Source organism: Myripristis murdjan, chromosome 23 (assembly GCF_902150065.1).
Source record: "Myripristis murdjan chromosome 23, fMyrMur1.1, whole genome shotgun sequence".
In the NCBI taxonomy this organism is placed as follows: domain Eukaryota; kingdom Metazoa; phylum Chordata; class Actinopteri; order Holocentriformes; family Holocentridae; genus Myripristis; species Myripristis murdjan.
The window spans coordinates 3,814,261-3,841,173 of record NC_044002.1 but is presented as its reverse complement, the minus strand read 5'-3'; the positions used below and the strand labels follow the sequence as shown (position 1 = coordinate 3,841,173).

Genomic DNA, 26,913 nt, shown 5'->3' with positions numbered 1-26,913 from the left:
AGTCAGGTCAGGGATTGCAGTTTGGTAAAGGCGGTAAAAAAATGTTAGGACCATGGACTGAATTAGATTTTCTCGAAATACAGGCGCACACATCCAATGAGGGATGATTCAGTCCCTCTCTCTGACTGGGCCGGTATTTTTCCAACATCCATGTCTCTATTTGTCTCCCTGAGGATTAAACAGAGTTCTCCAGCATAACCAGAAAAGCAGTTTGTTGATCTTGGGAGGAAGTTGTGCCTGGACACACAAGAGGATAGAGTTATCTTCTCTCGCGTTCTCTCGCCTGTCCCTGGTGTATTGTACAGAAACGAAGACTTCTAAATTTAATAGAGAGGGGACAGAGCCCAAATTGAAGAGCGATGTGATGAGATGGGGTATGCTGTGTGCTTGTGCATGTTCTCTATTTTTTTCCCCCTACAGATGACTATTCTAGTTCATGCAGCAGAGAAAGGGGGCTTGTGTAGCCTGGTGTATATACCAAAGCTGTGCAACAAATGCACATAAATGTTTCATGAATTCATAGAGGTTTATGTTAGAGGCACAAGGTAACAGAATGTCTGTTTCGGAATCTCACATGAATTTGTTGTTTGCATATATATGAACACTCCAAGTGATTCAGACAGCATAGCAAGGTGGTGAATGGTTAGGTTTGCTTTAAGGTCTGACTGATGTGCCCATTCTACCTCATTTTGACCAAGACAGTTCTGGTTCTTGAAACGGGTCCATTCGGGATTCTTTGGACCAAGGTGCTAACTCGAACCTCGGCCTGTGTTGACACTGGTTTGGAGTGGAACCACGGCGTCTGAGGTGTCGCCGGGTCGCTGGCCACAGGATCGCCCCAGTCTGCTGGTTTGCTGGTTTATGACCCAGCACGCTGTCAAGGACTTCGTAATACTCCCCACCTGTTACCCTGTCAAGTGCCACTTTTCACTACGTCTTCTTTGAAGTCTCTGCATTGCTTCGTTGATAATTTGGTCCTGGGTTCTCACAAAACCAGGCTTCACAACTCTTGATCAATTTTGAAATAAAATTGACTTTTTCTGGTTCTCCCTTCCATTTTTACCTGGAATTCAGGAGATGTCCGAATTGAAAGCAGTAGTTTTGTTTCCTCAGCGGATGACTGCATGCTCTTTGATTTCTCTGCTGTCACTATCTTTCCCTGTGGAATAATACACGCCCACTCTGTTGTTGTTATGGTTCCAGCTTTTTTTGGGGTGGGGGCGTTGCAGCTAGGAACTAACTTTTTGGGTTTCAAGCTAATTTATTTCTGGTGGAAATGCTCAGAGTGGTTCAAAATTAACTATGCAAACCAGAAGAGAAACCAGTTTCTTACTGGTCAAAAAGGCCTGAGAGCACAAAGCGGTCCCAGTTTGCCTTTGAGGGTTATTGTTACTATTTTGGTCCGAAAAGCTTGTCATGCTTCTCTGGAGCACAAGTGGTAAACTGCATGATGGCTGGTGGCGTTGGCCAAGAGGTTGCTCGGTCTGAAGATGGAACTTCTGCACTCTTTGGCAGTTTCAACTTTCACCACTGCACAAGAACACATTTTTGTATGCAGAAGATCTTATTCCATGTGAATTTTATCCATAATCCAAAGGTCTAAAGAAACTATGGAGTGCATGAGAAGTTGTCTGAGATGCCATCATGGCTTCGCTGGCCCAGAGAAAGAACTCTTTCCAGTGCCCTGACAGTTCATGTTCTGTGGCCCAAACGCTAGAGGAAAGATTATTTTGCTGCATTCTGCATTTTAATATTTGATGTTGTTTATATTAGTAGTTAGTGAGGGAGGGTTTGGGTGCTGGTGTTGGGGGTTGGAGGTTGGCCGTTCACCTTTTGGGCTCGTCGCTTCTCGGCACGCTGGCTCTGGTGGTAGATGCGGCTGAAGTTGGAGACGATGACAGGCACCGGTAGGGCAATGACCAGTACACCGCTCAGAGAACAGATCGAGCCAAAGATCTTCCCGATAATAGTCTTAGGCACCATGTCTCCATATCTGTTACACAGAAGAGAAGAGAGGAAAATGTCAGAGCACTGAGCAAGCATTTATGCTCTCACATGCATATTTCAGGTGAACGCCACAGGGCTGCAATGTAGAGCTGAGATATTCCGGATTCAGATTTATGATTTAAATACATTTTTGCATTTTTGATGCATGCTATCTGGCATCTCAGTGGTTAGTGCTGTCGCTTCCCAGCACGAGAGTTTAATTCGCAGCAAGTAGAATCACAGCGCAAAGACATGCAAAAGCATATTTCATGGAGTTAAATTTGAAACGTCTTTAATGTCAGCTGGAATGAGATGGAGGACCAGTTTTGCCACTGAACTGAATGTGAAAATGAAAAAATAGAGTGTAACTGGAGCGATATCACACCAGAAAAGCAGTGCATCAAGAAAAAAAAAACGAACTAAAGTTGAATTAAAGACTTCGATGCTGTATTTAACAGTACTTAAGGCCTTCTGAGCCCTTGAATTTTCAGGACCTGCAGATGCTGCAAGTCAGCCTAAGTGTTTGGCTGTGCACGGGATGGACTGGCCACCTGTACTGGGTGTCTCAGTGCATGCTGGGAAAGGCCGTAGCTCCCCGCCACCTTGAAGAGGATTAAGCCGGCAGAAAGAAAGAAACGCATCTCGTGCAGCAACCTTCAATAATCATTCCTACAATGCAGCCTGAACCTGCTACTTCTGCTTTCATTCGACTTTGCCCTGTTTCTGCCGTGTTGGTGCATTTTAGGTAATCGAGTCAAGAGTGTAGTCAACTCTATGAGGGGTTTGCCTCGGCTGCCAGAAGAAGTGTATTTTGAAGAACCGCACAATCCCACACCTGTGTGTCCTGACTGGCCCTAATCGAAAACGAGTGGTGGGTATAAATTTTGGATAGAAATGTAGTTGATTCATAAATAATGGCAGCTGCAAATAAGTGCTGCTGGCTGATAATAGCAGCTGTTCGCTATGCAAAGTGTCACGACCCCCTTTTTCAGATTATCAGCACAAAATGCAATTCACACAGCCCCATTTCCACAAAAAGCAGAACAGTGTGAGCACTCTCTGAATAAACACAGTGAATATAGCCAAGGTAGGCCCACATCTGGCCACTTGAAGGAGCCAGAGAGCCACAGAGGCCGCACTCTGTAGTGAATGTGGTCCTTTATTGATGGTGGGCTATTCAGTGTTATGATTATGACTTCTTTATGACTTCTTTTATGCTCACTTTAAAGCTCAGCAATAATGCATTATCGCACTGTAAATACATTTTGGAAACTTTGGGAGTGAAAGCAGCTCATTTGCAAGTCCAAAATGACAGAGGGAGAACTCCCAGGCACTTTTGCAGGGTCTCCAGTGACTGCTGCTCCTGCCCTACTTTCCAATCTCCACCCTCGTTTTCCCCTCCATCCCATTTGTCCCTCTTTAAAAACACGCCTCATTCATTATTGGACACCGACGTTATTCCATTTGATCACGGACCCGCCGTTCCTCCGTTCCCCCGAATCTCGAGCATTAGACGTCGAGATGGGAAGGGGTGGCAAAGTGCTGGAGCGGCGGTGTCTCTCTTTCTGGGTTGCTGCCTCGGTCGGGTCAAATTAAAATCATGTTGGAAAGCAGGATAAAAGCGATGGAGCATCTGTATACCTCGTCCGCTGGAGTTTAAACCCAACACTCGTGGATTGTTTTTGTCTAATCTTCGCATACACACACTTAAAGGAATGATCCACAACTTTTTCCACATAAATAAATGAGGTTTACTAGAAAAACTTTGGTTCAACCTATAGCCAGTTCATGAGAGCTTTTACATTTACCCTACCTTTGAGTAAATCTATTTACTGGGAAAATCCTCTGCTGCACAGGAACAGGAAGTAATACATTTCATGTTGACAGAAGCAACAGCAGCAGCTTGTTTGGAGTAAAATGTAAGAAAGCTGAAGAAATATAAGAAGCTGCACTGATTACGCTGCACCGCTCAGCCTTCCCTTTCACTCGCTTTAACACTTGCCCCTGATAAAAAAGGACTTCTTCATCCTTACGAAGCCAATCACAGACAATTACAGCAAATCTCGTGAGCAAACACAATCTGAGACCTTGTGCAAACAGCTCCACAATTAGACTCGCAGAGATACTGTGCTCCTCGGGAGTCAGATTAACATGGTGGCTATCCCAGGCAGACAGAGGCCCACCACCAGGCTCGATGTGGGTTAATTAGATTGGTATACATTATGAATGGGAATCTGCCATCCCTGCGCTGATAATCCATTCTGAACATAATGAAGGGCTAATAATTCGTAATTCTTCATTACCTGCTAACAAAAAGCCCCCCGCTTCCTCGCTGACGTTGCACAAAGCGCGGATCAGATAGGTCGCGTATATCTCGTATTGCCGCTATTGTTGGGGCTGCGCAGGCCACAGGATTGGAGTCTGGGAGCAACTGTTTGAGGTCAAACACCGAGACAGGTGGGAATCTACTACCAATAAACCAGCTAACCCAGATGGACTAAGAAGAGGATCATCACTGCTGCTGAGTGTAGCTGAATTTAGCCTAGCATCGTCTGATGTAAGTTAGACAGCTCACAACTTTGCCTTCTCCATCAATTCGTGCTGTCCATCCAATTAAACAGAGGCAATCGATCATGAATGGTTTTCTTATGAGCCTTGGTGGTTCACCTAATTGAGCAGAAATCACACACTCACACACACACACACACACACACACACACACAAAGGTCTGATTTGACTTTATTTATTAACTCATTCATTCATCAATCTAATTTTGCATGTGTCTTTTTTAAGTATTTTCTTACTTTATTTTCTATTTCATTTCATTCTATATCTGATAATACTCTTGACTGAGCGTATATCAAACTTGTTTTCCTATTATCGTCTCGCTGTTATTTTTATTCATTTATCTATTTACTTTTTGTGGATGTGAGTGTATTAGTCTGTCTAATATTTTGGACAACCTCTCTGAATCTATTGGACATGGCAGGTAAGGACGCTGTGTTCACTTCAATTTGAGGTCAAACTGTGCTCTTATTTCTACGTCCTGTGATATCACAACATGAAAAATGATATAATGTAGCGCAGCAAGTCAGAAGAGAGGGAAATTCACATGAAGAATCTTTGCTTATTGGCCACATTGTGACTTTCTGTTGTGTTTGTTGACTGTTTTTTTTACTGGCGGCTCTAGGGAAGCTGTAACAAGTGCGCCCTCTACATCTCGAAGGCTGTGCAGGCTATTATGTATGTATCCCGTGTATACAAAGATTAAGTGCTTTTGTGTGTGTGCCAGTGTGTATTTTGAGTGTGTGTGGTCCTGTGCGTCTGCACATAACCTCCAAATCTGTCTTCAGCTCCTCAGCCCTCGCAGCTCTCTCTGTCCACTGCAATTAAATATAACAGCGTGCCAATTAACCTCGTGGCCCCCCCCAGCACTGTAATGACAGAGTCACGGTGGGCAGACAGGCAGACAGACAGTCGATGACGCATCCACAAGGGCAAACGCTGTCGCAGGTAGAGAGCAGATAGAGCCATGGGACGGCACCCTAACACTGCCAGGGGTGGGAGTGCAATTCCCACCAGAGCCCACCAGGTTAAAAATATATGTACTCATGGTGCTTTGGAATAAAAGCGCACACCAAATGGCAGATGTTATGCTATAAGGTGAGGTGAGGCGGACAGAAAGGACTGTTCCGGTACTTAAATCCTTGTGGGAACCAGTTAGTTTAGACCTTGGTGGTGACAACACGTTTATGCACAGAGGTAATTTTGTCCGGCCCTCACTTTACCATGAAGGTAGTTTTGGATCGGGACAAGGGTTTAGCATTTAAAAATCAGCATTAGGATTGCGTTTAGATTAGGGTTAAATTTTTTACAGTTATTTTTACAGTTAAAGGGATAGTTTGCCCATTTTGAAAACTGTAAACTATAACTGTATCACTTCCTCCCAGCTGTTCTGTAGGACAGTAGTGGTGCAGTCTTCCTCTCATTGTTACTGAGTGCTGGATACTGGCTGGATGCTCCAAATGCTAACTGTTAGCCTCCTGCCATTGAAGTGGACTTCAGTTTGCTATCTTTCATTTTCTTCATTTAAGTAGCTATGTTAGGGTTGCTATGTTGTGGCTGCTTCTTGGCTCCTTCTTTTCCTCCGTTCCCCTCCACTGCACATGTTTCATGTACCTTTGAGTCACCAGCTACCAGCCACCAACAGCCAGGGGGGCAGTGAAGTCATGTAAGATTTTCCAAAATGGGTGAACTATCCCTTTAGGGAATGAATATAGTCAATGGAATGAGCATAGAAATAATAATGCAATAATATGCATATAGGTGAGGGGTGAGGTAAACATACAGTGGTGCGCACACACACACACACACACACACACACGCTCAAACACACATGAGCACACACACCCACAGACTCCTTGATGAAGGGCGCAGTCACATGGCTCTGACGCAGCAACACACCAGGTACATGGTGTGATGTTGTTTGCTTTCAAGTGTGTGTGTGTGTGTGTGTGTGTGTGGCAGAATGAGACAGTCAAGCATGCAAAATTAGAAGAAGCGGAATAACAACATGCACGTGAGCGCACACACACATACACACGCATACACACACACACACACACACACACACACACTTAGTCAGTGTTCTGCAAGGTCGTAGGATCTCATTCAATTTCCCTGAGCATAGTATAGATGGCGTGACTCAAGGTTTGGGGCGGAGATGAGGGTGATCAGTCACTGCCACAAACTTTACCTGTCACCTTGGCTAGCAAGCCACTATTACTTTGCACTCAAAGACATAGAGGAGGAGACAGCAGCCATTAAAACCCTTTAATGCTGGCAACTTCTTTTTCCACAGTCAAAAAAAAGTAGAGCCTGAGGAAGAACTAGCACGGATTCTGTAGTCCCTGTGCATGCTTGTGCAACATGACAGACTTACACTGCAAAAACTCAAAATCTTACCAAGATTATTTGTCTTATTTCAAGTCAAAAATGTCTTATTACTATACAAAATATCTCATAACACTTAAAATAAGACATGATCACCTCAGAAGTAACTTGTTTTTAGACAATTGTCTCTTGTTTCAAGTGAAAATTTGTTTGTTTCATTGGCAAAATTTGCCAGTGGAAAAAAATGAAAATTCACTTGAAATAAGTGAAAATTAGCTAGAAACAAGAAACAAATTTTGCCAATGAAACAAGCAAATTTTAACTTGTTTCAAGCAAATTTTCACTTGAAACAAGAGACAGTTGTCTAAAAACAAGTTACTTCTGAGGTGATCATGTCTTATTTTAAGTGTAATGAGATATTTTGACTAGAAATAAGACATTTTTGACTTGAAATAAGACAAATAATCTTGGTAAGATTTTGCATTTTTGCAGTGTATACATTTAAACCTAAACTTGGTCCTGGTTTTAGCATCTAAACCTTAACTTTCACTTTGTCTTATTGAGTGACATACTGCTTTGTACAAAAACATAATGAAATTTGACAGGACCCAGCTATAGGAGGACCAGGAGAGCCAAAGTTTCCAACGAGTTGTGAAACTGAGAAGCCGACTTCAAATGGCACTGAAGTACGCTGCTTAACATTCATTCTTTAGGTGATACACAAAAGCAGTTACTTTTGGTTGCCTTTTTTTAAGCTTTAACGAGGAATCAAATGCCTCTTTTGGTTGCCTTGGCTGAATTTGGCTCTTGAGGGCCACGGTGTTGCGGTAAAAAAGGCCCCATCTTTGCCAGAAACCTTGGCAACACCAGAGGAGACGTGTATGTTCCACTTCCCCACAGGTGGGAGGTGTTGAATCGCCGGGAAGGAGGAATGTTTCAAGGAGAGAGAGAACAATGCCAAGCACACCTCACCCCGCTGCAGATAAATAATAAAAGGCACACCCCCACCCCACACCCCCCCAAGCCCACTCCCTTTCATCTCGTCCTTGTGCATCTCTTTCACCTCCGCCTCGCATCGCCAACTTTTCCTTCCGACACTTTAGCGCTTCTATTCCGCCGCCATTATGCTCTTCCTTTCAGTGCACCTGGATCCCGCAATAGCCCAGCTGTGTGTGTGAGAATGTGAGGATTACCTTGTGCCTTTGTGTAAAAGCGCCATAATCCCATCCTACAGTAAGTGCGTTTCAGCACACCGCTTGATACTCTTATACAGTCGGCGTCGACGAGCTGGAGCTGGAGCTGGAGTCACAGCCTGATCCGAGCTCTATCTCACACGCAGCTTTTCCAGTTGACGGAGAATCCATTGCACAGCCGATTGTCCATTAATAGGCCTGGTTGGATGGCTGTGCTGATTGAGATCTATTAAGACCTGCGGCCGAGAGATGAAATAGCCTCAATGATGATAGGCCTAACAATGATAGCCCTAATGACTAAAAGCCCCTTTCAAAGTCTGCTCAGTCAGAAAGAGTTCAGCCGGGGAAAAGTGACCTACGCATTTTGATAATTGCACTTGGATACACTGGCCCTCTGCCTCTCTCAATTCAAGTCTTTCTCCATCACTCTTTCCCCCATCATCTTTCTTTTACTGCTGCGGATAAAGTGGATGCTCGAATAGAAACGGAATCAATTAGAGGACATTGTAAAACACTTTAACACTGTTAAAACAGCTATTCACTATGTACCTTGCATTCATTTCTGGGTTCATTTTGTTGTTGGGTGTTGTTTTCTGTTTTCTGACTCGTGGAGTTAACTGGCCAAACATCGACGCCATGACGCACCTTCAGTTTTGACAGTGTTAGCCTTTTTGCGAGCTCCTTGGAAACAAAGAGCGAGGCCTCACGGCAACAATTTCACACACCTTCTCTGGCGGCTGTTGGCAGTGGTGGACTGTAATGAAGCACATTTACTTGAGTACTGCACTTAAGCACAGTTTTCAAGTATCTGTGCTTAGTCCTGTGACTTTTACTCCACTACAGTGTGAGGGCAAATTTTGAATCCACATTTCTGTGATGTTTGCCGTTACTTGTAAGCATAGCTTTGATGACAGAAAAATCAATCACAGCACCTGCTCTCTGCTGAGTTTGATGTAAAAGTGGACATCACAATCAGAATCAGAAATACTTTGCTGATCCCTGAGGGGAAACTGGGTAAAATTACGTAAAAATACATCATCCAGCTCAGTGAAACAAGTACAAGACATCCGCTAAAAAAGTAAAACACATCTGTTCCAGATACACAGCCAATTCTGAACTGTGTGTGAGGGCAGAGGGGCTGTTAAAATAAGAAAATAACAGTGACTGTCCTTTTTGTTGATTCGATTGGATTTCTATGCAGTAGCTTTTATATGCTTTTCTATAGGCTTTGTGCAGCAGAGTCAGTCAGTGCATCTTTAGATGACTTCAGAGAGTTTGAGTTTCTGTTTATGCAGTGTGAAAACAATACAGCAATGTGTTGATATGAAAAGGAAAATGTACTTTTGAATACTTAAGTATGTTTAAAAGCAAGCACTTTAACTCGAGTAAAATTTGACTGAGCAAGTAATATTTGAACAGGAGTATCTATACTATGACTCATGTAAAGGGGTTGTCTACTTTGTCCACTGGTTGTTGGAAGGCATTGTGGGAAATGTAGGAAATCACCTACGTAAGTAAACATAGAGAAGACAGGTTCAAGGAAAGCGGGTACATCAAAAAGAAAATGAACACACTGGAATGTACTGAGCATCAAAGATTGATGATATCACAGTGTAACAGGATCTGAGGGTGGATTTATCCTGTAATTAGACAAATACTACACAGAACAGTAAATGAATTAATGGGATGGATAGATATGTAGACAGACAGACAGACAGACGTGGTGGAGGGTGGACATATGAAGACATGGTTTGATTTTCTGCTTCCAGTTTTCCATAGGGAGGGGAAAACGCTGACCAGTGTCAGTGTCAACATCTTGTGTTTGCTTTGACAGAGGACATTACACACACACACACACACACACTTATCTCATACTCCTTGGTGGTTTGCGTGGTCGATAAAGTGGGTGTGTATCAGTGTGTGTTTGTATCGATGTGTGCATGGGTATGATTGTGTGATTGTAAGTATATGAGAGGGACTGTGTGTGTGTGTGTGTGTGTGTGTGTGTGTGTGTGTGTGTGTACTGTGATGTCAAACACAGCCATCACCTCGGGCTCACTGAGGAAGGTGATTTTGAGGCAAGGAAAGACAAGCTAACCTTTTCTCTGCACCAAACTCCAAACACATACTGCATTAAAATGTCCACAAAACAACAGAAATTTATATTAAAAAAAAAAAAAAACCCCTCAAGTCCCTCATGACTCCAAAGCAAAGTTTAAAAAGACAAATGAAAATAATAATTACCCCAAAGTCAAGTGATTGCCTCTAACTGTACTTTAAAAAACACTGTGTAATGTTGAGGGAATACATAACTGGAAAGGAGCTGAGTATAAAAAGGAGATGAGGCGAAGCAAACAGAGCACGAGATGATCTGCAGAGTACAGTCTGCACTAACACATATGTGCTCTCATACACACACAACACAGCGCTACATGGGCACTGCTGAAATATTAAGTAAGGCGCCGGCCACTGTGTGTGTAGCAGTGCATGTTTGTGTGTTTAATGGACAATATTCAAACAACCAAGAAGACACAACGGCACAAGCCCATGTAGTGACAATAAAATCCAAGCATCATTAGATATGATGTTATTGTATCTCTGACAGTGCGGTCTGGCTCGACCGATGGATGGGAATAGACCTTTTTCACAGCAGCCATTTTGACATGAAATAGCAGGGTAAACACAGGGGTTTCTAGTAACATTCCTTTCCATTTGAGAGTCTTTCCAGTGAGCCGTATACAGGGTTACTATAGTCTTTATGGCACCTATAAACCTATTTCATAGCAGCCTTTTTGACAAGTGTAGGAACTTTCTGTGCCGTTGACATTAGCCTGTTTTTTACTAACTGTGTGTCCAGACAGAACGCAAAGTGAGTTTTTCTTGCAGCGCTATTGCAAAGACAATGCAAAGACACGAATTTGCACCGGGCGACACAAGTGATGTGCATTTCCACGTCACGAATGACACAAAAACACAACCAGTCACGTACCTGTGAGTCCACAAGTCCACAAGTCCACAACAGTTCCACAACACGAAAACTCACTTCACGTTTGGTCCAAACACACAGTTAGTTTCACAGATTGCCACACTAGTCAGGTGGCATAATTATTGGTATTGGTAAACTGTTCACGTTTGATGTACAGTCGTCCCTCGCTATAACGCGGTTCACCTTTCGTGGCCTCGCAGTTTCGCGGATTTTTTTTAGTACAATTTTGCATGCTTTTTTTTTTTTTTTTTTTTTTACACAGCGCATTGTGTTCTGCGTCCTGATTGGCTAAGGGACTGTAGACCATTGTCAATCAATCTCCTCCGTGCCGTGTCTCCTGTACAGTACAGAATGCGTTCATTCTATAATACTGGACTTATTTTTCTACGAAGGTTTGAACTTTGAGAGTGTTTAAACAAGAGAGAAAAGTGAGAAAATGTTAATGCCTGTCTGAGAAAAGTGTATAAAGTGTTTAGTGAGGGCTTTTACAGCCTTAAAACATCTATAATAATTGTAAAAAATAAAGCTGACTACTTTGGGGATTTCGCCTATTGCGGGTTATTTTTAGAACGTAACTCCCACGATAAACAAGGGACCACTGTATACATTTATTTTTGGATGTGGCTAACATTAACATTGTGTGTTTAGAGCTGGACTTTACACTTGGCTGTACACAGCTGTTGGATAGAGGACGATGATGTTTTGAGAGCAATAACAAGGATAACTAACACACACACACTGGATAAAAACACCAGTCTGCATTATGAAAAGTGTGTTTTATTATGCAGTGTAGTGCATAATAAAACACAGTGTACTTTTCTTCTTTTACAATATATATTCCTTGGCTTCACCTCCGCATGTTAGCTCGTCTGCAAATCAGATCAGACCAGTTTCTCTGGTTGGAACAGGATGGTGGGGTGACACATTACATGGGCAGGGACTCTCCAAAGTGCAGGGGCTGGACCAGAACAAACACTGAGAGAGAGAGAGAGGGAAGCAGTGAAGCCCATACTCTGTGTATTTGGTGAAGCATCCACTGTGAAATGCATTCTGCATAATAGTGAGCTTGTCAAATTCCAAATTCCTCAAAATTAACAGCCAGCCGCTGGGACAAAACCGTAATGACTTGGTAAGGGCAAACAGAGTTTTCGCTGCTGTGTACTATGCCTCCACTCTTATCACTTTGAATGTTATGAAGTTGCAGGTTTATAAGATGGGAAGGGTAGAGGGCAGATGCAGTTAAAAAAAAAAATCTATGGTGTTACTGGCTGAATTTTTATGTACTAGTGCAGCATAAAGTAACCCCTAAAAAGACACACTTAACCAAGAAAACTGATGGAATATTGATTTTTAAAAAAAATGAAGAAAATAAAAATGTTGTATATTTTGGGCACATATTGTTCACTAGGAATATGCATCATATGTATTTTCCTGTTAACGGCAAGTACATGTGCCCGTAAGAGGACTGCAAGGCTGATGGCCTGATCTGATGATGGTGTTGACCCTGCAGCCTTTGAAGGGTTTAAAGCACAGGTCCGCTCCTCGGCGAGAGTGATGTACAAAGTGCTGCGAGCTCCGATGGTGACACTGAGATAACATTTAGATCTCATGCGGCAAGCCGGCTCAACAAGGGGCGCCCCAGCACGAGGTCAGACTTCACACGCTCACTCTGCGCTGCAATACCCACGACATCGCATCAGTCAAGCGTCTGGCCCCGTCTGCTCTGCTGCTTTTGATTAAAATCGAAGAATTATTGTTTCCTGACCAACACCCAGGGAGCAAAAGCTATTCTTACAAAGACTAAAGTAATATACACTACTCACAAAAAGTTAGGGATATTCGGCTTTTGGGTGAAATTTCAGGATGAACCTAAAATGCATTCTAACCTTTACAGGTGAACTTAATGTGACCTTCTGTAAACTTTTGAATGCACATGTCCAACTGTTCAGTGTTTCAGTAGTTTTTGCACAAGTTGCTGTTCTCTAACAAGGAGTTTAACGGCAAAATTCACATCAGGTGTTTGATGCTCCACCTCATCGAGGTCGTATCATTAGGGAACGGCTGCTGGAGACTGGGGTACCTCAGATGGAGTGGCCTGCACTTTCTCAGACCTGAATCCCATAGAAAACCTATGGGATCAGCTGAGTCACCGTGTAGAGGCTCGGAGCTCTGTACCCCAGAACCTCAATGTCCTGAGGGCCGCCCTTCAAGAAGAGTGGGATGCCATGCCTCAGCAGACAATAAGTCGACTTGTGAACAGCATGAGACGTCGTGGTCAAGCTGTAATTGATGCTCAAGGGCACATGACAAGTTATTGACACTGACATTTTTTGTTGTGGTATATCCACCACTGTTGTTGGCTTTTGTTTCAAGAAATTGTTTGAGATGAGGAAATCACCAGTGTATGCTTCTACTTAAATGCCCTACTTTCATGATATAATATCACTGTAGCGTGAACTTTTTACATTTTCCATAAATTTCACCCAAAAGCCAAATATCCCTAACTTTTTGTGAGTAGTGTATATAGTGGCCGATAATATTTTGTAGCATTCAAAAACCCAGACTTTAAGGCCGGGTGACTCACCACACCTGCTCCATGGTAAGGTAAACTCTGGGATGCATTAGTAATTAAAGATTATTGAGCAATTAAAAGCATAAATAAAAGATGCCAATTAAATAAAACTTGGCTGCAGGTTTAGTAGGCCTGATCGAGCCGTGGTCGGGCAGGTACACACGATAATGAAACTTGTTCGCTGTGTGTGCGCAGCGTATTCCCACAGACCTCCGCAAGTCAACACTGGTAAACATGCGAACGGGAAAATGAAAGGCAAACACTGTCTGTTTTATTTGTCAGTGTTTCTAACTTACGGCTCAGAACAAGACCCACTCCAGTCTTGTTCCTACATGAGAGGTCATAAAGGAAATTATAATGGGGCTTGTTAATTCTTTGTTTGCACCAGCTTGGCCCACAGAGATTTTAGTTTACTAATTTGTTTCTCTTAATGAGGGTGTGGATGTGTGTGTGTGTGTGTGTGTGTGTGTGTGTGTGTGTACGTGCAACAGAACAGTTAACATAATCATAATTACGATTACATAACCCCTCCTACAGTACATTCAACATATTGGTCCACTTTGTCCTGCACATGAACAAAACACACACACACACACACACACACAGAGTGCAGCGGTCACAAGTAAAGCAACATAGTGATTTTCCGGTCCAGCACCATTTCCACCCATCAGCAAACAACTAGGACTGAAACCACAGAGCGTACATAAGTATACCTAAGCATCCAGAACAGGTGTGAGTCTGTGTGTAATTGTGTGCAAATGAGTGTGTGCGCATGTGTGTGTGTGTGTGTGTGTTTGCGAGCACCCGCAGAGCGCATTAACACGCCCGCTGTCGACAGCATGTTTAACGTTTCATAAACTGAATTCGTGTAATGCCTATTGCTTGGTTAGACTGAATCATTTATAGGCTGATCTGACCGTACGACGCCCCTTCGCTCTCATTCTGCCTCTCTCTTTAGCCATTAGGGGGAAATGCTTACCAAATAGCCTATATATATCCCCACACAGGCACACACTGGCGCTACGTACGAGTGTGTGTGCATAAAATGCTTCTCGTTTAATGAGAGGCCCCATTCATTATGGATTAGCATTTTCCTGCATAGAGTGTGTGTTTGCGTGAGTGTGTGTTTGCAGAAAGATGAGAGCGCACGCATAAAGAGCTGTTCAAAAGAGTGATCGAGGCCGCGGTGACAATAGCGAGGGTTATGACAGGGTTATATCCATAATGAACAGCATCTGCTTCCTCCTCTCTGCAGCAGGCTGCAGCTTTAACAGGTTTACACAAAACAGAGCAAAGTATAGGACAGAATGGGCAGGCCAGGACCTCTGGGGCTAAAGCTGAGCTTGGCGAGTAACTCTCCCACAAATACTCCAAATATACCCAATACCAAATTTGTGGACTAATGTTGGCACAGAATATTAATAACTGTGAGCTCTAATGCAAACAAAAAGCTGCAAGTTCCCGACGTTGCAAGAGTGTCTCATCCCAGTCCTTCATTCTCCTTCAGCTAAACTGCATTCTCACTTCTCACAGCAAGGGCAACCTATTTTATTGCAGATTATGTCTGTTTGTAACGTATCACAAGAACGTGTGTAATCATGTGAAGTCCACATCTCAAGTTAGGTGTGGTGGTGGATGAGTGGCTTTCACCCAGGTGGCCCGAGTTTGAGTCCAGCAAGAAGTGACAGTGGTGTTTTTTTTTTTTTTTTTTTTTTTTTTTTAAAACACTACGTTACATGATGGTAACTAAGTGATTTTGATGACCTAATGTTGCCTTAACTTTAACCAAATGGTTGTGGTGACTTAAAGTAATGAAACTGGCTACAATGCTGTTCAACATAATATGTTGATTAGACAGATACTGTCATGTGAGTGGAGGCTGGTAGGACCCTAACACAGGAGCAGGTTGCAAAGAAGAAAAACTACACAATTACACGAGGGACTCAAGGAGCACGGGAAATACGCATGACAGCAACATCAATGATCGGACGAGGAACTGAAAAGACGTCAGGACTTAAATACACAAGGAACTGATAAGATAAGCAGACACACCTGGGGAAGGGGCTGGAGCACAAGACAGGAGAACACAGAGGGTTGGCTGAGGGAGACACTGGGAGGGATCAGGACAACCAGGGATAATCACAGACTCAGGGCAGGTGTGGAAGTGGGAGGAGCAAACAAGACTGTAACCAGACAGCTGAGACCACTGATGGGGGTGACAAAGGAAATGACACCAAAACACACAGGAAAACAGAGAGAAACAACCAAAAGTCCAAAAGCACCAGAAACACAGAACCATGACAGATATGCTGATTACAAACACATTTGTGATATGTCAAACACAAATGTAATATGTTTGCCCTCAAATGTAATTGAGAATGCAGTTTAGTTGTATGAGACATTCATTTTTAGGAGACAGGGCTGCTCCTCCCAACAAACAGATGTCGTAGATTTGCCTTTGGAAATTCTGATGCTGCGGCCGTGTATCAAAACTCAAGAATCGGTCCATCCAGAGAAAGCTAGACTCACCAGGGATGGATGGACCTCTCCAACACCTCCAGCCTCAGCTCTGTAACACTGCAGTCATTTCCATGCCTGGCCTGTTGTTAACCTAGACCCACTAATGCTCTGCCAAAGACTATGTAAAATGCCACGGACTGAATTCTGCAACCTCTGTACTTTAGTGACTGGCTTTAATATTCACTGAAGAAAAGTCATAAAAAGACTTTTCTCCACACTGGCTATGTGGTCTCCATTCTCAAAGCTTTGTTTAACAGTTTAATACGAAAAGTGGTGTTAGCGCCTCTATGAACTGGCTCATCTCTAGCTCATGGTCAAATTCTCATCAGAAAACATTGGAGCCAGAGGCAGCGTTTTGATTGGTTCCGAATTTGAAGCACACACCTCTGGTATGAAGCCCTCCTGAGCCAGGAATGTACTGGTGCTTGTGGGGATTACAAAACCTTGCCTTTTTGTTTGATTTTTTTTCAATAATGGTTTGATCCTGTCTATTTCCCCAGCACTAATATGGAATTATAGCAGGTCACTACACAGGGCAAATCCGTGGTTGCTAGTAGGACCATACACAGGTCAGCACCTGCACCATGTGATGCCCTAGCACAGTTTTATTGGTTTTAGCAGGTTTGATGGATGTTGACTGCCCATAGTGTCTCAGCCCTTTTCTGACCAGTTGCTCCACTTCAATCTCTGCATACCTTTGTGAGGTTGAGATAAAAGTGTGACTGTGAAAGATGAAACTGACTCAGGCTCTCGGCTCTGAGTTGGAGAGGCTTGCCATGTGAGGCAGTGGAGGAAATTCAATCAGGAAGACCAGTTTTGCCATTCACTGTCCCTCTAGTTTTAGGGATTCATTTCATGGTTCTTCAGTTTATCATTAAAGCTGCACTAAGCAGCTTTCTCATGTTGGCAGCACCAAGAGGTAACCATTTGGAAATTATGAATTTCCCGCACGTAGCACACTTGTGTTTAATGAAAATGTCTGTGGCGCTTTATGCTAAAGAATACCAAAGGGATGGGTTAGGCCAAAGATCTAGTCCTGGTGAGTTCAGCCTTATCTGGATGGGTTGCTGCTCACTGCTATTTAAAACATTTAGCATTTCATTCTTAACTTTTGACTTGTCACATCCAGTGAATGGAGTATCCACACCTAACATGATCAAATTTAATGTGGACAAAGAAAAAATCTATGGGTTTTCAATTAGTGAAGATGGGATGCTCTTATGTAGACATACTTGGTTGATAAAACAAATTTCCAGTTCTTCTTCTTTGGACCAATCATTATGTTGCTGCCAGGATATCTTCCTGTCCCTACTTTGTTTGTTTGAGTTCATGCTGTCTGTCAGTACTGGAATTCAATAAGTCCACCTCAACAGTCCTCTCACCACCAAAGCGCCTCAACTTCAAATCTGAAATCTATCAGATCCTGCCCTCATAAGCCAGCACAACTTTGAAGATAATTCCATGATGGGTCTTATCACCAAAGCCTTCAAGCCTATGCAATAAAGTTGTCGTTCGCCCTTCAGACTGAACTGCCATAGAGTTACTGTTGTCATTTGGGGTGACACGGCTGTTGATCCGATTTGTAAAGTTTTTTGCTGGCAAGCAATCAGTCATCCAGTTAATCCACTTATCTGTCTGCTCCTATATCAATCCATCATGCATTCACCACTCTGTCCATATATCGGAGTCCATCGAAATCCAGTATCCTCCCTCTCCTCGTTGTGTTAGTTTAGGCAGAACACTAAAGTTACAGATGCTATCAGCTGATTCTTGTCATCACATTCAAACATATCCATCAGGCAATCAGTTGGACAGCTCCCACTCTGCTGGTCGTTCATGCCACTGCCGCTGTTGACTCAAGTTGCTGCAAAAACTCTCCATCACCCGAGCCTCCTCCTGCTATCATCGGTCCACTGAATTACTAAATTATGTCTCCTTTAATGTTATGGTTTTCATAAAACTGAATGATATACTGCATGTCTGCTATAATTTCGGGTTTTATTGCGTTCCCTGCAGAGTTCCCCACAGGCTGCTTGAATTGATGTGGGGAGGATGCCAGGCTACATTCACCTTAGAAGTATTTCTCAGCTTGGATTTTTGTGTCTTAACCCCATTTCATTCATGTTGGCAAAGTAAGTCGTACCAGATATGAGCATAAATGCGCATAATTAATCAGATCTGTGTCACATGTAGGCAAAAAAAAAACTTGGGTCTGGACTAGGTTTGCTTATAATGTGAATATAGCCTTGAAGAGCAAAAGCTTTTCTGCCAAATCCAGCGGTATGAACATCTGATGCTCTGAACTCCTCTGATGTGTTTCTTTCTGAACTTTCCTTCATCTATCCTTCTCGGTTTATTTATTTTTTTTAAAAATCTTTTTATAGTTCTCTACCTTTTTAATAATGCACATATTCCACATTGTCTTGCGGTCTGCTCTGCTACAGCCACTCTTAGTTTACACACCCTGTTAAAGCTAGACTCTGGACTTATTTTTACCCCGAATTGTGTTGCAACTGTTGGCTCACTGTTTTGTACGATAATTTAATTTACATACTATTTTTACCGTAATTTAATTTATATACTATTTTTCTTGAGTGTGTTGTAATTTTAAAGGAAACTGCCCCCAAAAAACAATCATTTTCAGGGAGTGTTTACCCCCCCGCCCCTTGCCAGCTGCGCTTTTGTGACGAGGAGAGAAAACAACCCTGAGAGGTAGTGGACTTGTTGGTTCACAAAGAAAGGATAACAGAGAGAGAGAGAGAGCAGCACACACCTAAAGGCCACAGGGAAGCTTTTATTCATCGTTCTATTTTTAAACATGTCAGCAACAGATTGGGGCTGCCAGGCTCGCCATCCATCTTCCTCACACACACACACACACGCACACACAAATACATACATATATATATATGAATTCACATCAAATGGAGACAGGCTTCCTGATGCATGCACACACACACTGCACAAACTGATTGCCCTCTGACCCCGGACACATTGTAGATACATCCATCATCGAGGCTTGCTTGCTGTCTCTCTCTCTCTCTTACACACACCACACCACACTGCAGACTTATCATCAATTAAAAACAAGTTAAAACACACACCTTGTTAGTATTAGTGTGGTGTGAGCAGAGCCTGAAAATCGCATCACTAAACAGCCTCAAACATTACACTGCCCATGCAAACTAGCCAATTTGGGGGAAGACAATGCTGAATACAGCTATTGTTAAATCCTACTGGGACCCGGTTGAGAGAGACAGTGACTACTTCTCCATATCAAAGAGTTGCCCTGTCTGGTATGTATCAGGGGTATAAGGATACCAGATAGAAGTACAGCACAGAGACAATAAAAGAAAGCCCTTCCCTTTGCCTTTGATCGTATAATGCCTCCTCCATTCACCCCCGACCACCGCTATGTATTATTGGCTCCTGTGTGGGCCACTAGGGGTCTCTCTAATACAGCTGCCACAGGGGGGGACGGCATGGTGTGTGTTCAGTGGGTCAAACATGAGCCATTAATTAGGCTTTTACACAACTAGTTGGGGAAGTTAAAAGTCTAGTTTTCTAAGATACCACACATTTGAAGAGGCTAAACCACAGCAGTGCTCCTCTCAGGAGAAATATGGTTTTGTTCAATCAGAAAAGGCTTGTACTTAACTTGAAACGGAGTACAAAGAATGATGACTGTTTCTAGTCCTGAATCCAAAAGCAAGTCAGTGTTAACTTTGTGTTGGAAGTCTCAATCCAAATGTAAACCACACTACACTGCCTGAGCTCTTCATAGAAAAAAAAACAAAAAAAAAACAATGTAAAGAAATAAAAGGGTCTTGTACAACACTGCCGAATAAAGGAGTGAATAAAAATAATCAATATATACCCACTATACTGCTAGATAGTAGTTGCAATGCTCCTGTAACCTCAAAATGACAAACGGTAATAAATTGCTATCCAAACAGCATGGAAAATGTGAAAATTCCTCTGTAATTTGTTCGCAGAGGATCACACTGCCATAGCCTTCCTGCTGTTTTACACATGCAGCTTTTAATTTTCATACACAAACTAGACTGAACTGATTTCTCTCAGGGCAGATTCAACATTGCTGTGCAAAGTAAGCATTTGTCTAGGTACATTACAGCCCGCTCAAGCTGCATTGATTACTTGTGCAACGAACCAAATAGCATCATCTCTCCGTCACAGCCCTGCCTTCGTCTCTTATTTCCATCCGCACCGTATTACGGCTCAAACTAGTCCCACATCTTTCATATCTGGACATAATTGCACTCTCATTTGTTTAGCCTATAGCTGCTCTGCCTCCTCCAGCACTCATTTCACTCATAAGGAGGAGAACCGTTCCTGATTTTGCCAAGTTACCAATGTTTTTTTTTTTTTTTTTTTTTTAATGTGATGCAGGAATCAATCATTTCCAGTAAATACGTCATCATTTACTGCATCATTTCCCAGTCAGTAACTAACTCAGATGTTTGGATCTATACATTTAATTAATTCTAGAGGTAAATTTAGGAGAGACATGATGATCCATGTGTAGCATACCCTTATTGACCAAGAAAGAGAAATTCCTCAAAGAACTGCGAGGAATAGTGTGAAGATAATAAGCTACCTAATAAAGGACATTTCTTATAAATACTAAAAGGCTAGGTAAGTGTTGTAGTACATGCATGAAAAGCAAAGACCTAGCTGGCTGTTAGCTACTTAGCTGACACACTATCGCAGTAAACCAGGTAATGCAGTCTTTCTTGTGTCCTCAATGACTCATTTATTCATATTCATATAATATCTGATGGTTGACAATTCCAAAACTGCTGAGCATAAAAGAACCAAAGAGAACACTGTCGACCGTAGCGCTGTTTTGATGTGATGCATTTTTCGTTCAGTGAATTTTCGGGCTTCCCATACACTGCCGACCACGTCGTCCTGTTTGGCACTGAGTCGAAACACGTCTGCCAATCACTGGAAAGAAAATATGCATATCAGTTGTCTTGATATCAAATTTTTTTTTACCCCAAATGCAGGTTTCTGCAATATTTTTCTATGGACACTGCAAAAAGTTCAAATCTTTAGACGATTTTCACTTGTTTCAAGCTAATTTTCACTTAAAACAAATTTTCACTTGTTCACTTGTGTCAAAAGTGAGAATTTGCTTGTTTCATTGGCAAAATTTGTTTCTTGTTTCAAGCTAATTTTCACTTGTTTTAAGTGAAAATTAGCTTGAACCAAGTGAAAATCGTCTAAAAACACGTCATTTCTGAGGTGATCATGTCTTATTTTAAGTGTAATGAGATATTTTGACTAGAAATAAGACATTTTGACTTGAAATAAGACAAATAATCTTGGTAAGATTTGGACTTTTTGCAGTGTCCATAGAAAAATATTGCAGAAACCTGCATTTGGGGTAAAAAAAAAAAAATTGATATCAAAACAATTGATATGCATATTTTCTTTCCAGTGATTGGCAGACGTGTTTCGACTCAATGCCAAACAGGACGACGTGGTCGGCAGTGTATGGGAAGCCCAAAAATTCACTGAACAAAAAATACATCACATCAAAACAGCGCTACGGTCGACAGCACATAACTAGAAACTAAATTGCTAATTAGAGTGCACACGTTGGATGATCACCAAAAGTTAATTACTCCCACTGGCACACCTCGCTTCCTTGCCACATGACCAACATGTCTACAAAATTTCAGAATGTTTCGTTTCTCCATTTGAGAGTTACATGTGGTTTTTGTGAGAAGCCATGTCCACTACCACGCCCCGCTTCGGTATGAAAATTGAATCGGCTCTGTCTTTACCCCGTGACAAACCTTTCCACCACGTTTTGTGTGAATCCATTTCTGAGATATCCTGCTAACAAACAAACAGACGGACAGACAAACAGAATGGGGGGGAAACATGACCCCTGTCCGACTCCTCTGCTAGAGGTAACAAATGGGAAAATGAACCGCTGTGTATCCTAACCCAAGTATGATTTCACACACTCAGCCCCTCTCTGAGTGTAAAGACGCCTCTCTGTGCGCGTTTTCTGAGATGTTCATTTTCTCCGGGATAACCTGGGACAAATGTTTTGCACAAGATGATACAATAACCACGGAAATGATCAGCTGTTGGGTTTGTTGGCATCGGAAAAATCTTGAGCTGAGGCCCCCAGCGACTTGGCAAAATCGGGAAGTGCAGGTGCAGAGTGAGAGCCAAGCCAGCTCATTACATTAGTTGGAAATTGCTTCTGACAGTGCACATCGCGGCGCTCGCGTTCCCTCCTTTGTTTCACTCCGCCTCCCCGCCACCTCCAACCCAAAAAAAAACACATTCCCTCGCTTTCCCTTCTACTCATCACTCAGTCTCCTCCCTGCCTGTGTTTTGCCAACCTGGCAGTGCCAATCTACTCTGTGATCATCTCTGAGCTGTGGCGGCACAGATGGAGGGGTGTAAATAAGATGCAGAGCCCATTTACTGCACAGGCACACACACACACACACACACACACACACACATGAGCCGTGGAAACCTGTAGAGTGCTCAGGTGCCTTGTCTGTGAATCAGAGGGAAATTACAGGCTGGCAGTCTGAGCCATACAATGCTGCGTTAGGGTAAGGACACACACACACACACAAACACACACACACTTATCCAAATCCATGATAACCAGACAGAAACACACCCTAATCTGCACAAATACCACCTGCATCTTTAATTTAACACTGATAAACTGCAATATTTACACCTGAGACGTTCTGTGCATATCGATGTGACACTGTTAACTTACTGCAGGGCCACAACTCATGTTCACTCATCACGTTTATCGCTGCAAATCCACTCATCCCTCTTTGCCTCCATGATCCTTTTGCAGTAATTATGCACTTCCTAACAGTGGTGTGATCCTTACTTTGTCCCAGGCTTTGAATTCATACATTTCATACACTATGTTTATATAACCCTCAATTTGCTGTATTCATGTCTATATTCTATTTTTTCCTTTTACACTTTATTTTTCTTTGCTGTATTCTGTTACTTTTTGCTGCTACAGTGACCCAATTTCGCCACAGGATCATTAAAGTTTCATTCTCTCTCTCTCTCTCCCTTTCTCTCTCTCTCACACACACACACAAATGCACACACACACACACACACGCACACAAACACACATGCACAAACACTAATTAGAAACCAGCTGCACTGGTTAAATCCGCGAAAGAGAACTCAGGAGGAAGAGTAGAGACAGTAAGAAAGTAAATGAAGAGAAAGAGACCAAGGGAGATAGATAATGCAAATTTATGCCTTGGCTGTCAATGCTATGCATTAATAAGGCCTGAAATAGCCTTACTGCACTGTCTTTGTCCCCCTGTTTCACTAACCCCCCCTTCTCTCTCTCTGTCTCTCTCTCCCTCCCTCTCTCTCTCTCTCTCTCTCCCTCTCTGGCTGTCAGTCAATCTTAGTCACATTTGCTCTGGGCAGGAGACGTTTGCTGAAAACCTGTTGCTGCATTCCCTCAGTGTGATTATCACCGGCCTGACGCCTCAGCCAATCAACCCCATGCTCCATCATAGGAAATTAGATTTATCTGTGTATCTGATTTTTTTTGTGTGTGTGTGTGTGTGTGTGTGTGGTCAGTACTAAAGACCAGGTGTGAAAACAGAGCAGGCTCCCTTGTGGTCTAAAATCCTTTGGGACCACTGGTGACTCAACCCAGTGTGTGTATATGTGTTCATGCCGAGACCCATATATGGGTCTCTGAATACATTAGAGCAAGGACACATTTTTTCTGAATGAACAGGGGACAATGCTGGCCTGCTTTCTCCTCTCTGCTCCCCTTTCCTCCATCTCCACTTACCCCACCCTCCATGGGTCCATCCACTGCCCACAGCTCCAATAAAACAACTTTCACCTGTTCTCAAACTTGCTACATTACCACATTCATTTTCAGCCATTAGTAATGTGCACAATTGGTTTAGAGTAAAGCAAATGCTGTTTTCTGTTTTTTTTTTTTTTTTTTTGCATGAGGGCACAGTGATCGGCTTGTTGGATTTGATAGTCACCTAATATTTTCTAAGTGCCTCTTGTGTTTTTACTGCATGCTAGCCTCTTGCCTGCCTCCAAATCAACTGTCCTTTTGATACAGAGCTGCTTTAAATGCAGCATCAATCCTCTCTGAGCCTGACATTGACCATGTGTACATTAGTCCTTTCATCTGTGGTGTTCTGTACTAATGTGGGATAATAAGTGACTGATTGAAAAGCAGCCACTCTAACTTTAGGGACCCCTGGCTAATGGCAACACGAATAGGACCCATTAGATGGTAATAGAGCCAGCAAGCTGACTTTAACTAATACAGGGCCATTCATTTAGCTGCGCCGAGTCACCCATATAAGCGCACCACAGGCAAAACTTTTCAATTAATTCTGACCTTGAAATACAAACAGAAGAGAGAGAGAGGAGAAGGAGGGTTATTTGGGCAGAGGGGGAATCTCGGAGAAAACAAGAAAACATGACCGGAACACAAATGTTTGGATGCACTGGAGTGGGAAAACACAGGTTGAACTAACACCTCACGCTGCATGGCTGACAAGACAACAGATCCAAGGAAGCATTTCACTTACTCCTCTAACAGTCAAGTTATTGGCCCATCAGTGCTATTAGTGGAACTCAAGATGACAACTAAGTAAATGCTGCAAACATTTTGATCAGCTCATATCAACATCCACACAGTGCTCCTAATGCAGAGCAATAAAATTACACATGCTCCTGAATTATACACAACACTACCTCCGTAGACATACTGCAAGCATCCTTGATCCATATGGCCTTGCACAGACCATATAGATAACACCAAACAGCATAGTTTGTGAATATTTTTGTATATACTTGTCCAAGATGTTATGTATTAGGGCTGGGCGATGAATTGAAATTTGTTTTCAATTACGATTTTGGCTTCCAACAATTCTGAAAACAAAATAAATGAGATAAAATCATCATTGTGCTATATTCCATTTTTGCAATAATCCTCTCATTTTGGCTTGTGTTGTAAATCCAGTGCACCGCTTTCCTTTGCAGCAGTAGGCTATGCTTTGTTCCTCCCTCAAAGCCAAAACTCCTGCTGTGGCATGTTTATACCTTTAAAGTTCAAGGAAATCCACTGTTAAAAAGTCAATGAGTAATCACTCCAATCAATTATCTCCATTTTTAAATTTTTTCAATGGCTGGATGAAAGGTAGGAAAATTGATATTCTTGTTCAAAAATACGACTGCTTGCTTTGGGAAAAGATGAAAAGAAACGTGAGACATGTAGATATTAGGTTGAACATGCAAAATCACTTGCTTTAAAGGTTCTACATGTGGCATTTAACATCAATTAAATCATTACTGCATTCATTTTAGGCATTGGTATAATTCATATGAACAAAGCAGACCATCACTAAGAACGCTGCAGTTTGGATTTGGCGGGAAATCTGCTGGATTATTTCCCAGCGTGGAACAGGAAGAGGGCGCTGTTCTCCCACAGCAAACTACGCTAAACTTTTCAGCATTTCTGGCAATGGCAGATGGATGAAGGAGTGATAGGAAAATCACTTCCTACATGTTTCTCAGCTCCATCCCTGAAGTTTTTTTCTGGTTTCTGGTCGATGCTACCTGATTAGCTCCTGCTAGCGAACTCGGTTAACTCATCAAAATGGTGTGCTGTTACAAAAAGCAAATACCAAAGCAGTGACAAAACTACATGTTCAAAACTTTGGAAAACTTGCAGCCTCTCGCGCCGCCCACAGCCGGTCAGAGAGGAGCACCGCATCAATTAAGTTGCTCAGAGTGCGAACGCAGTGTTGGAGTTTTTCACAATAACAGATGGTGGAAGGAATGACAGGCTGATGAAAATATCGCTCCAAACATGTTTATCTTCTGCGGTGAAGACCAGGAGCGGCGGGGCGCCGTGAGGAACGTGGTCTTGAGCAGTAACACCGCCGCTCTGAGACAGCGGGTCACCACTTGTCTGAACCGCGGTCTCATTCGTCCACGGTGACTCTGCCAAAGTGTCACGGCTAATTTGACGACGCAAACATACACATGGTAGTTTCAATATACGAGGAGGGTTTCATTCATATGTGGGAGCTCTTGTCCAGAATAGTGTCATTCTAATGTTTGATCCGATCTTTGTAAAAAATGAAAAATAAAATAAAAATACATTCCTTCTGTGGTACTTTCTGCCACTGTGTGTCCATGTGAGCTGATTGGGAGTGGGAGCAGCAGTGTGAGACAGGAGGAGGAAACTGCTTGCGCGGGGGGACTGTGCCTCAACAACTACACCTCTTATCAGATGGATTGAACGATTGGACTGTCCAAACCCATGCTCTGCTCCCCACCGCCCCCCCCACAACCCCCTCTCCCGCCCCCCTTTACATAATTAATCCCTCACTCCTGGAGAAAAGATAAGAACATTCCCCTCCCTCCCTCCCTCCCTCCTGTCCTCCATCTCCCCACTTCTTTCCAGGGCTCTTTCTATCAGCGCAAAGCTATCTGCTCACCTTGCCGAGCTTATCTCACTGATGAGGCCGGTCCTCCATCTTAACACTTCTTAATTACAAACCCACACTTCAATTATATTGACGCCGATGCTCTTGACCCCTATTCAGAGAACTCGAGGGGAACCAGAGGAACTGAAAGACAGGATCTCGTCCCTTTCACTATACATGCATAAATAGCAACCCGTATATGGAGAAAGAGAGACCCGAAGACAGAGAGAGAGAGGCTCAACA

General features: G+C 42.8%; 1 protein-coding gene across 4 annotated transcripts in view; it reads right to left on the bottom strand.

The window, feature by feature from the left end:
• The window catches only part of kcnd2 (potassium voltage-gated channel, Shal-related subfamily, member 2), a 162,099-nt gene that overhangs the window by 5,872 nt on the left and 129,314 nt on the right, over nucleotides 1-26,913 (bottom strand). For all 4 annotated transcript variants that reach the window (XM_030045879.1, XM_030045881.1, XM_030045880.1 and 1 more), the window contains exon 2: nucleotides 1,831-1,993. In XM_030045879.1, the coding sequence (XP_029901739.1) occupies nucleotides 1,831-1,993 (163 nt within the window). The remainder of the gene's footprint in view (nucleotides 1-1,830; nucleotides 1,994-26,913) is intronic.